At 45.6% G+C, this 12,880-nt stretch overlaps 1 protein-coding gene across 2 annotated transcripts; it reads right to left on the minus strand.

Annotated features, from left to right (window-relative positions):
* Window positions 1–1,488: 1,488 nt before the first annotated feature.
* INSIG1 (insulin induced gene 1) lies at window positions 1,489–11,810 on the minus strand. Of its 2 annotated transcripts, none has more exons than XM_041408694.1 (6): window positions 11,566–11,810; window positions 10,736–11,148; window positions 7,828–7,952; window positions 7,000–7,166; window positions 6,418–6,517; window positions 1,489–3,743 (listed from the first exon to the last, which is right to left on the minus strand). In XM_041408694.1, the coding sequence occupies exons 1-6, from the start codon at window positions 11,793–11,795 to the stop codon at window positions 3,714–3,716; spliced, it is 1,065 nt and encodes a 354-aa protein (XP_041264628.1). In that variant the 5' UTR covers window positions 11,796–11,810; the 3' UTR covers window positions 1,489–3,713. The 2 variants fall into 2 exon arrangements, with proteins under 2 accessions (XP_041264628.1, XP_041264629.1); XM_041408695.1 differs by lacking the exon at window positions 11,566–11,810 and adding an exon at window positions 11,421–11,557.
* Window positions 11,811–12,880: the final 1,070 nt, after the last annotated feature.

The following is a 12,880-nucleotide window of genomic DNA, read 5'->3' on the forward strand; positions in this document are numbered from 1 at the left end:
AAGCATCATCACAGTCTACAGACTCTCTTGCCACACAGACAGGCATGAGGCTCTGTGGAACATGAAATTCATCTGTCCCCTTTTGCAGCCCATGAAGGCACAACATTATCACTGCACAATGCAGGAATTTAAACACAGGGAGATGACTCCAAACTATGCGTGGGGCAGCTCCTGTGGTATTTCACTGCTCAGAGAAATCATCATCATCTATCTATAGGAGCCCTTCTTGGCCTTTTAGCTGAAAGAACCCATTATCACCCACAGCTCTCACCTGTTTCCAAGACAGAACCCTCAAAAAGCTCTCACCTATATGCTTTGTTCAATTAGTCCAGCATGTAATGCTTTGTTCTCATGAATTTTGGAGCTACTCTGACGTGCAGCAAAGGCAATTGAGACCTAATTTCATTATTCATCTCAATATGTTCCTGCTGCATTCAGAGAACAGACTATGGGCCCTCCTGTGGCTAATTTAGCACCTGCAAATCCCCATGATTAAAGGCAAAGGCTGCATGAGCCACAGGATGGATCTGCAGGAATATGCACATGTCAAATCATCCCACTTGCTGGGAAGAGCAGTTTTTTTCCTTTATAAACTTTGTACACCTGTTCCTGACTCAAAAGGAGACCATCATGCTTTAGTTCTCCAAGACCAGGCTGTGTCTCACAACCTTTTATTTTTATATATATTTATGTATTTTATATATTTTTATATATATATATATATATATATAATATAGATTCACATACATAAAAATATGTACTTCATTCATTTTCACAAAATTTGAGTGCAGTTTCAGGGAAATCAATGCACCTGGAGAACGTGGGCCATCAGATTGGAGCTGTTAACACTTACCTCCTCAGCTGCTACACTGAAGTTAAACAAACATAGGCTATTCAAGCTAAAATAGTTAAGAAATTCCTAATGAAGCTTTTTTTCAGCTAAGCCAACTGAAAATTGACCAAAAAGTCATTCTACTGTTTCCACTGAAAATGCAGCAACTTGTATAAGTCTAAAATAGACACTAAAGTGCAGTAAAATTGAAGTTTTGTCCAAATTTGTGAGCTGCTATTAGAGCTGCTTGGCCTTTGCAGCTCATTCTTAGCTTGCACTCCTCAAGATCCTTCAGACTTTAGTAATCACTGCTGCACACAACCAAACCACAGCAGGAATTTGCATGCTCACCCTGCCCCCTCCATATTTTGTTTCAGATTATGAATTTCAGCATTTTGGAAGACAATGGCAGGAAGACTCTGTACTTTAAGCCACAAAAGCACGACACTTACTCTGCTTTCCTGCTACAATAGCACGGCTGTTTTTCTTCAACTGTACAACCCCTGCTGAAGCTCATCTTGCCAAATTCAGTTTAGGATTTTTTTTTTAACCACTGCATATGCATGACTGAATATTTGTTATGCAACCATAACAACTGTCCTTTTCAAGAAAGATTCCTGCATAATGCGAGCACAGAGAGTCCAAGGCAAACATGGTTTGATCTTAAAACTTTAATAGTAAAAAAAGTGTAAAACCAAACACACCGCTGAAAACTTACCAGTAAGAATGAGAATTTAAGTGTTCAAATTCAGAATAGTGCAAATTTTCTTCACTCCCCTCCCCACCTCTTCCAAACTTAAATCACTTTGGTTAAGATACTCAGAAGTATTGGCAAAAAATGAACTTTTGACTTATGTTTTTGGCTGTATTATTTCTAACAGGTACAGATTTACTTTCAGTCTTTACAAATAAATCTGAGATTCTTCTCTATCAAATATCCATAGAGATCACTGCCAGCTTTACTTACATCTGGTTTCATAACATTTTGAAATGGGTTTCAAAATAGTTACAAAGCTGTATCTCCAGCAATGCAGCAGCTCCTTAAACAGCTGCACTGAACCTGTCCCAATCTCTTCAAGTAGTTCTAGAAAATTTGATTATTTAGGTTTTGAACATTTGAGGAAGGATCTTATACCAATGAAATTACTCTTGATTTACACCAAAGCAAGGTTAGAATTGGGGTCTGCTCTGTAGTATAGACTTTGTGCTAAACTTTTGTTGGTAGCATTCCCTTAGAAGAGTGAAAACAGCCAGAACAGAGACCTGGCCTCAACTTCTGTTTGATGGTTCAATCTTTAACTGAAGCCTCTAACTACAACTGAAGCCATGTAAGATTGGAAAAGAACACAACAAAAAAAAAATTTGCATAATACAAAAAAGGCAAATCCATAAAAGTTTACAAGTACACCATAACCACAAAATTGGAGTATTTCTAAAAATTTGGGTTCAATGTAAGATACAACAAAACTAGCTTTACTAGTTAAATAAATTATTGCTCCATTTGACTCCATGCAGCATTGAAATGAACTCAGAACCCTTTTCTCTTTAATCTCTCATAAGAAATGATCGATATTGAAGAGAACTTGAGGCTCAGACTTACTGTACATTGCACTTCAACTTTTAAGACCTAATACTTGCTATTTAGGTCTCCTGTGGTCTAAGCTATCAAATGAATACGTTGTGCTCACCAGAACTATGTATTAAGAAACACCAAATGTTTAATGTAGTGACATAAGCACTTTTTGTTTTTAAGAAGGCAATCACAGATTGCAAGTTTTATAGGGTTGTATAAAAACAAGAAGTGATCTCTTTCAGAAACTGAACTGAGAAAACAGTTTGCTGTTCTTCACATACAGTTTAAATCACATTTGAGGCCCAATTCTGTTTCTAATCATTTCAGTCCAAACACGGATTCAAAGGACAGCTCTAGGAGGAAATGACAAATCAAAGAACGTGGGCGCACGTGCTTGATGGCCAAGCACTGACATGGAATGCATGGTTTTTCAGTGACATCAGACATTTGAGATACTTAAGATGTCCTTTGGTGAGACACTGAAGCAGGGGTCTAATATTAAGCAGGCATAGTTACACACACAGAGATTTCTTACTGAATTGTGGCCAGAGCTTGATTCTCGCAAATCTGACTGCAAGCCTCAGGAGTAATGAAATTTCCAGTTGGAATCTCTTGATAAAGGTTCACGTTTGAACAAGATTGTCTCCTGTGCTCACTTCTCATACTGAAGTAATTTAGAAATTCCAAACTAAGGCTTCCAACCTCTCATCCCTCAAACCCTCTCCACCGTCAAAGACAGAAACTTAATGCAGCATTACAAGTAAGGGCATGATTCCTTCATAAGACTCCTAAAAGCATTAGTGCAATGCCTTTAATCTGTTTCGATCACTCTTATTTTTAAATAACCCTATTTTTTAAAGATTTGGATAAATACTATTCCTATTAAACCATACTTCATCATTGTTAAGCACCATCGATCTACTTCCTTTGGGCACTGATACAAGAGCTTGTAATTAAATTTCAGTTTCAAGGCTTTAAAACATGGCAGCTGATTCAATAACTTACAGTGGAATCTAATACTTGGAAAACTGCCACTTAGCCTGAACAGTTGTATGCACTTGGTGTTAAACTCTTCCAGAGAACAGCCATATGCAAATGCTTATGTGGTAAATCAGGGTAAGATTTCAAGATAAGCAGTTAATTTCACTTGGCTATTCTAAGAGTGGATAATTTTTTTTTTCCCCACAAGTCATTTGTGCAGTGAGCCCATAAAGAGATTATTTCTTCTAAATAATCTTCAGTTTTAAAAAGGAACACATCTTCATAAAGTTGCTTTCACACTGGCACCAGGTGTTCTTCTTCAAAGGTTTAGTCATTGTGTGGTTTCTCTGGAATACCCTATGGATAAAAAACATCAAACACATGTTAGGTTTTAATGCCATCTGATAAGTGACTACATTATGCAGTATTTTCAATTATTAAATAGTAAAGTAACTCCAGTTAGGCTGACAATGACCTAGAGAGCATGGCTTCTTTTAAAAGCTTAACAAGGACGTGCTCACTAACTGTGGACAAAAAAAAAAATCACTATGGGTGTTTGTTGCCTCAATCAGTACACCTGAAAAATCCATCTGCCAATTGCATTGCTTTTTATAAGACTTTGTTATCTTTCCTCTCTATCTCAGTTTATGTCTTAGCAGAAGGTACTCAATGCTTCACTTAATGGACATTAATTCAGTTTTAACAGCCCTTTTTCAAACTGCCTTTAACCACAAACTACTTTACTTTCCAGTCAAAGCCTGGTATCAGAGACTTACTCATTTCTTCCTAAGTCCCTTTTCTAGTATGGAATGCAGAAATATGTCACTGTAAGATACTTAATCCATTTTTCTTTGAAACAAAGCTTGTAACTTGTTCTCTTTCTAAGGTCAAAATGCAAATATATTTTCAAGTACTGAATGCATTCTCAGTTCTCCAGCACTCTAGCACTAGTACACAATAGATATTTGTGAGGCCCAAGTTCTGAACACCACCCTAATTTGTCAGATGCTGAGAAAGGTGCTCACAACCTCAAAATGAAGTGTTGCCACCCACTTAACCCAGCTGATGAGCACTGGGTTAAGTGACTGAGCAACTCTAGGTGTCAGAATGAGCAGAAAGAACTGATGGCAGCAGCAGCACCTTCACCTCTTCTTTTGCTATAAAATCTACTAAAATAAAACACTGGACTTCATTCTCAAGCTGGTGGCAAAAAAAAAATCCCAACAAGCCAAACAAAACCCCAAAGTCTCTGCTAAGAGCAGGTTTGCTGAAAGGTCACACTGCACTTTGGGAGCTCCCCTAAAATCCAGTGACTGCAAAGCAGCAAGGATCTCCCAGCTAACTTTTATCAGCATGGGAGATGTCTCAGGGACACTTTTCATTCCTAACTGGAAAAGCTACACAGGGGCTGAGGAAGAAGCAAAGCAACTTTACTCCATTAATTTCCACAGGTGCCACCTTCTATTCTGGACAAACCCAGAAAATATCTGTCACATGCAACCAAGAGCTCAGGGCCTGCAGCACAATATAGCCAGAGAAATAACTGTTTAGTTCAAGCATGGGTTAAAAAAGAGTACATTCCATCTTCCTGCCACAATCACGATGTCTGGAAAAACAGACTGGGATTCTGAATTACCTCTGTAGAATAAAGATGTGGTTGACTGAATTACAGACTATACTTCTTTGGATTTCCAGCACAGAATGCTTCACAGTGACTTGCAGAAGTGTTCCTATGAAAATGTTGCACTTCCCCAAGTTTTTTCCTGACTGAGTAATGGCAGTATAAAACACATGAGAAGACAACTCTAAATAACCAGAATAAAAAGCTCTGCATTGCCAACTTTCCCCTTTCTTTATAAGGAAGATTACAAGATTGACAGGAAAGCTGCAGGCAGGATTCAGGCTGATTTTAACTACAGTCAGGTGAGATGCCAGGTGAAACAATAGCACAGGAAAAAGTTCTATGTGTCCAAATTCATTTTATCTCTTTCTAGTTTAAGGCTGCCTTCCTTTGCTTTCTAACAGGAGCAGCAGAGCAACTGGAAAGGACTGTGTGAAATACAGTACTGTAGCATAAAACCAACTATAATTTTATTTTGAGACTCTGCTGCAATACCAAAGCTTCAACAGAATTCAGTTAATGTATGGTTTTCTCTTGATGCGAGTGGCAAATTTAAAAAGAGAAATTATGTTTCCTCTTCCCCCCATACATGTAGTCCTAAATAAACCCAAATGCAGATTGTATGCATCAGTGAGATTTGAAGGGGGAGTAGTGAACTTGTGTTTTAAAACACCTCAAACGCCCTTCCTTCAGTAAAAATTGATGACACCTAAACCACAGCAGCCTTAGGAAAGTTAACTTGAAGGATGTTTTCCAGGATACAGGACTTACATAGCAAGGAAGACAGAAGTTAAATCAACACAATATTAATTATTATTATCCATCAGTGTCAGAACACCTTTCACAACCCAGCCTTAGGCTGATGTGCAAACACACAGCCAGGTTTACTCTTCAGTGTGCCACAAGGAAATAATTCCTTAAGAACCTGGCAAACAAGACAGCAATTTATGTTATCCCACATATGGAATAATACTTGAATCATATCTGAAGTAACCAGCAAGAGAATATTTGATTTTGGAGCAGTGGAATTTGATGCTATATAGGGACATTTCCCTATACATACACTTTTGTGCATGAATAATTAGAGGAAGTCCAGCAGTGTCTCAGTTCTCCAGCTACCCTAAATGTTAATTATAAACACTGATGGAGCAGGAGCAATGTACTGGCTCCAGTCTTATTTAGACTGCCACTGGAAAAAGTTAAATACAAAAGATATTCAAACACTTACTAAGACAATACCCACTCTACTGGCAACACAGGTTGCCTGCTTACAGTTCAGCTCTTAGGAATACATCTATTTAACTCTGACAGTTTGTGAGTCATACCCTTCAAGGCATAGTTTATTCTTGGACTAACAACAATGGAAGGCATTTGGATTGTTAAGGAAACTACTAATTATGCAGTAATTACCATAGCCAGCTGGCGTCCTATGTTTCCTACAGTCACACCTCCTGAGAAAAATATACATGGAAGCCAAGAACGAATGTAAAGGAAATCTGGGGATGTATACCTAGTAAAGAAAAGGGAGTAAGTTAGAAAGTTAGAGACAAGTAACTTTCATCATCTTGCATGCTCTTACCCAGATGCTACAGAATTCTCTTCCCGGGCTTAAACAAACAAACAAACAAACAAAAAGTAGCAACAGAGGAGATGGAAACTGGGAGACCAAATTAAGTCTGTAAACTTCATAAGCTTCTAAACCCCCTTTTTCTAGCCAGTAAAGTTTAGAAATTCACTCTGCTGAGAGCCAGTAGAAGTCCAGTTTTCTGAGGTGTTACCATTTCAACACACATCCCAATCCAAATGCTCCCCACCTCCCACCGACAGTTCTCAGTCTGGGCATTTGGAACAACTGGACCACTACCTTAGACAAACAAAACATCTTCATACAAGAATGTGCCAAATATATCAACAACTAAATTCCAGTTCACGTGCACCCATGCTTATGGTTAAGACAAGAGAATTGAAGTAGTATTTTAGAAGCTAACTTACTGATAAACACCATTATATACAAGAAACTGGGTTATCAGTGTTGCTACAAAGGCTATTGTTATTCCAAGTCCGAGACCACTTCTTGAACGATCAAATGTCCACCAAAGCCCCAGTGATAAGGCTGCCAGAGTCAGGGACAGCTGGACGTTGTTTGCAAAGTCTAGTTTCTGGAAAAAGATGTTAAGGACAATCCTTTTTAAATCTGCAGACATCCTGTTGCTGAAATTGAACAAGGGAGAACTCAAACTGAAAGTGAGCACAATCCTCTGTCTTTAAACACAAAACATTTAGGATTAGTTTTCAGACCTGCCAAGCAATCATAGCTCTTGTTAACTCTGACTGGAGCACGACTGCAAAGTCAACATCAATTTTTGTCACACTGAGCATCTAGAGAATATGCTACATTTTGAAACATTTAACTTTGATGGATTTTTGTCTCAAGTAACCTAAGTCAGCTGGATTACCCAGGTTTTCTGCTCAAGCCACCACATTTTTAACATAAAGAACACTTTTATTTTGTGCTTCTCACTAGCACATCACTAGTTAGTTGTGTTAACTTTTAGATGTAGACAAGATGTAGACTAAAACAACACAGCTTACACTGTCATGCTTGTCATACAAGACCTACGAGGATGTCAACCCCTCTCCCCTCCCATAACACTTCAGTGAGCTGTGTTACACATCTGACAGCAGCCACTGCAGGTCTCACAGAACTTCTCTGCCAGGAGCACCACCCTTACCTGGGCAATCCTCCCCCAGCCCCGAGAGGCAGAGACAGTTTGCTGAGCACAGAGCAAGCACAGGGAGCAAACACTAGCTGAAGGATACAGCACTGGCGTGGTTGATGCCCACGAACACGGCGATGCAGCGCATGACGCTGGCCCACTCCCGCTTGAACTTGTGGGGCTCCCCGAGGTGGCTGTCGATGCAGGGGTACAGCAGGCCAACCACAGCTGCAAGAGAAGGAACACCACTTGGACCAGCTGCTAGGCAAGGATTACTCCAGTATCACTAAATATTAGCTTGGCATGTAAAGGCTTGAGAAAGCAGCGAGGTGCTCATCGCACTGCTGTAAGCCTGATGAAGAAAACACAATTATTACCTGCCTTTTCTACTTTAAAGAAATAAAAACCCTGCTCTTTGAACCTTTAAATATATATTGCATTGTTAAGGTATCTAACTTGAAGCGCCTTTTGTTTAAAGAGGTTTGTCATTTGACATCCTGAGCAAACGCTTGTACCAATAAAAGCAAAGCACAATAAAAGCTTTGCGAGGAGTGGAATCTGTGTTCATTGCTCACGTGCAGGGCTGACAGCTTTATGAACATGATTCACCAGCTGTGAATCAGGCCCTGAATTAAATATCTGCATGGACTTAAGAGTTTATTAGCTGCTTTCTCTCTTTCTGCTCTCTTTCTTTCTTTCAGCCCCTTTCAGCCCAGGGCTCCTGTCCATGAAGTTTATTAGCAGAGCTGCTTTCTCTCTTTCTGCTCTCTTTCTTTCTTTCTTTCAGCCCCGGGCTCCTGTCCATGTCAGATGAATTTTGATATCAAACAGAAGCTGAGCTGAACTTCAACAAGCAGCTGCCATCAGTCTATTTATATCAGAGAAAAATAACTACTCATACAATTAACCAGACAAAATTTTTATCTCCATAAAGCATTTTTCAGCCTTTATCAGTCTGAATGCTGGTTGCAGAAGAAAAACATAAGCTAATGTTAGCTCAGTTCTTGGCAAGAACACCAGAGTTTGATTCTTCTAGGGATTGCAGCTCCCTGAGTTGTCACCAAATCCAGGGTTAGACATGCTGCTTTTACTGAATGCAACTTCTATGTTTATTAATTTCCTTTCCTGCTGTCTCTTTTTTTTTTTTAATCTTTAAACTCATAAGAGAAATAAATGCTATGTTGAGAAGGCTACAGAACATACTATTCCAAGACAGTTGTGTTCTGAAACAGCTTCATTATTCTGATGCCAGCTACCAGGACTCTTGCCTTATGATAACAGCTAAATTCCAAAGTTTAATCCAACTGTGAGAACTCTCCCAGGCCAGCCTTCAATGAACCTTTAATGTTCATCCTTTAACCATCCTTTAATGTTCATCCATTAATGAACACAGTTCATTATTCATTCAAGTTTATGGCTTATCATTCATACCCCCTTCTCTGTGTGATACAAACAGACATCACATAACTGCATCAAACAAAAATATGCAGGAGTTGTTTGAAGTATTTTCAAAGCAAATTAAAAACTATTGCAGTGGGTTTATTGCCCAAAATTTAACTCCTTTTTAATCCTCCAACCCTTCACCAAAACTTTGTCTAGACACGGACTGGGGGGGGGGTTATGAATGATAAACCACAAAGTACGTGCCAGCTGCTGTGACAACCACACCGTGGCCTGAGCCTTCTGTGGTATTCGGCCAGCAGTGGGCAAGGGACAGGCAGGTGACAGGCAGGGACAGCAGGCAGGGGCCAGGCAGGTGACAGGGACAGGTGACAGGGCACGGTGAGGTGACAGGAGCAGCAGGCAAGGCGCTGAGAGCAAGCAGGTGATGGGGGCAGCGGGCAAGGGGCTGGCAGGTGACAGGGGACAGACAGGTGACAGGGGACAGCAAGAAAGCAGCTGGCAGGGGCAGTGGGCACCGGGCAGGTGCCAGGCCGGTGACAGGGGTCATGGGGGGTCAGGCCGGTGACTTTTTAAACTGACTGTCATGCACCATGTATTGTCTTGTAGAACAGCGTCGCGTCATTTTAAGTCACTGGATAACATGCAATAAAGCATCCAACTTCCAGACTTTTAGCAGGAGCACCACAAGCACATTTGTACACCGATATCTGAGAACAAATTCGAAGCCTCAGCAATGAATTTACAGTAGAAGGGCCGGTGACAGAGATGGGGATCAGGCCGGTGACAGGGATGGGGATCAGGCCGGTGACAGGGCCCGGGCCGGTGACAGGGCTCGGCGGGGCTCGGGCCGGTGACAGGGATCAGCCCGGTGACAGACATGGGGATCAGGCGGGTGGCAGGGCCCGGGCCGGTGACAGAGCTCGGACCGGTGACAGGGATCAGGCCGGTGACAGAGCCCGAGCCGGTGACAGAGCTCGGACCGGTGACAGGGCTCGGCGGGGCTCGGGCCAGTGACAGGGATCAGGCCGGTGACAAGGCTCGGTGGGGCTCGGGCGGGTGACAGAGATGGGGATCAGGCGGGTGGCAGGGCCCGGGCCGGTGACAGAGCTCGGACCGGTGACAGGGATCAGGCCGGTGACAGGGCCGCGCGCGCCGCCGCACGTGACTTCCTTGTTGTGGCCCAGCCCGTGGCCAGTCGCGGCCTCAGCCAATGGCGAGCGCCGCCCGCCACTCACCAGTTCGGAGGCAGCCAATGGGCGGCGGGGGGCGGGGCCAGCACGCAGCTGCGGGGCGGGGGCAGCACCGGGACCGGCGGGAGCGCCGCGGTGAGCGCCGAGCCCGAGCCCCGCAGCCGCGCTGCCGGCCGAGGGAAACCCCCCCTTCACCCGCGTTCAGAGCGCACCCGCTCAAAACCAGCCCTGGGACACGCGGGAGGGACCGCGCGGGCAGCCCTCACGCGGGGATAACGCCGGGCGCGCATCACTCGCGGTCGGATGGAAATGCGGGGCTCCCACGCGCACGGGTCACGCATTCAGCCCCACCGCCTCTCCTCCTCCACGAGAGGATGAGGAAAACCCAAAAATCGCTCGTGGAGGTCAGCGACTCACCTGCTGCTGTGCCGCAGCACGGGGGCACCCACCAGGCGGAGGAGAAGAGAGTGGAAATCACTTCGTCAGGGAACAAAGTCACATTGCGCTGGATCTGCAGCAAGTTCAGCACCAGGGCCATGAAAGCACCCACGACGAAGAGCACCACGCTCCTCTGCACCAGGTGCTGACTCCAGTTCAAGGTGCTGCTGGTGCTGCTGGCGCTGCTGCTGGCGCTGGAGGTGCTGGGGCTGCGAGCTCCGCGCCCCACCAGCGCCAGCGAGGGGCTCGACACGGAGGAGCTCAGCATCTCGCCCACCTTGGCGGCCAGCCCCGCCGCCGTGTCCCCCAGCTGGCTCCTGTGCCTTCCTCTGGCAGTGCAGGAACAGCTCCAGGCGCAGCTCTCCAACCTGGGCATTGGCTTCTCCGGAGTCCTGAAACACACACACGGGCACACGCTACTAAAGCTCCCAGCAACGGGTCAGCCCGGCGCCTCCCTCCGCGCTGACACACACCGCCGCATCCTCCAGCACCGCCGGGCTCCGGGGGATGCGGGGTGACCGCGGGGCTGCTCCGCCGCGTCCCCACGGGAGGGCACGGACCCCGGCCCGCGACCCTCCACTGCCCCTCTGGTTCGCTCCCTACCCGGGCCCGTCCAACCTCCGCCCCCCGGGCATCCGGGCCGCGGGTCCCGCCGCCCGCTCACCTCGGGATAGGATAGGATGGGGTGGGGGAAGCTGCGCGGCCGCCGCTCCGCCGCCTCCCTGCCGGCTGCGCGCCGCCGGCCCGCGCCCCGGGTAAGGTTTATAAACCCCGAGCCGCGGATGTCACGTTACCCGCCGCCGACCTACCCGCGGCCGCAGGCAGCGCCGGGCCGGCCGCTCCGCCCGCAGCGCGGCGGCGGCGGCGGAAGGACCGTGCGGGCCGAGCGGGGCCGTGCGGACGCGGCGGGAGCGCGCCGGGGATGCGCGCCGCCCCCGGGCGGGAAGGGGAGGGCGGTGAAGGGATGGAGATGCTGGCGGTGGTGACGCTGGCGTGGAATCATAGCATGGCCAAGGTTCGAAGAGGCCTTTAAGATCATCGTGTCCGGCTGTGAACCCAGTGCCACCGCGCTAGCCCTTAAACCGCTAAGCCGCATCACCCAGCGCCAGCTCCAGACGCTCTGGAACACCTCCAGGGCGACTCCACCACCTCCCTGGGCAACCTGTCCCAATGCCTGACCACCCTAAAATGGATTTTTTTTTTTCCGACTCTCTAATCTGAATCTCCCCAGTCTCATTTTAAGGCCACGTCTCGGTGGCCTTTGCAGCCGAACCTCTGTGTGCTTGCCCAGTGTGCTGCGTGTCCCTTTGGGAGATGGCTGTTAGTAACAGGGAAGGCTGAAGGCATCTGCTGAGGACGAAGGGATCAGTGATCTCTGTCATAATTCTAAAATGGTGTAAGGGGATCCTGCCAAGCCCATGACTCTGTAAGACGATGATGCCAAAGCCAGACGCTGCGTCAGCGACCAGCCATGGGGTGACTGGAGGATCCGAGGCTCCTGACTGGTCCCTGACAGCCTGAGCAGCTGCTCTGCCAGCACTGGCAAAGCTCGGGTCGCAATCCTCCCAGACTCAAATAACAATAAGCCAGTTAAATACAAGTTCACCCTCTGGACTCTGCAAGGGTTTGGGAAGAGGCCCGTCAGGGATGGTTAAGTGTGAGCTGTACATTATGGTAGAGTTCAACCCCACAAAATGAGTACACAGAGCAGGACTGAGCTCCCAGGCTTCCTTTTTGAGATGCCCGTTCTCCAGGACACACGGGAGGCTGGTGTACGCAGTAGGAATAGCTGGGCTTTGTGTTCATTAGCTGGCCTCACTGGACCAGCAGATCTTTTCACATGAGGTGTGCCATCATTACACTTGGGAAGAATATAGGACCCAAGGGCTTCCCAAGTGATGGCACTGAGGGTTTAAGGATAGCTGTTACCCATGCCTGTGATGGGCACAACGATGGTCCAGGTGGTTCAGTGGTGGTTCCAGTTGTCTTTCATTGGTGTGATAAAATAAATAGCAAATAAAATACATGGAGCAAATAAAATACATGAAATCATTTGAAGGTATGGAAAGAGGCAGGTCTTCTCTGCATATAATGAAGATTAAAATTAACCTAGGATATGGCTAT

The sequence above is a fragment of the Onychostruthus taczanowskii genome, unplaced genomic scaffold (assembly GCF_017590055.1).
Source record: "Onychostruthus taczanowskii isolate IOZ18803 unplaced genomic scaffold, ASM1759005v1 scaffold3, whole genome shotgun sequence".
Lineage (NCBI taxonomy): Eukaryota > Metazoa > Chordata > Aves > Passeriformes > Passeridae > Onychostruthus > Onychostruthus taczanowskii.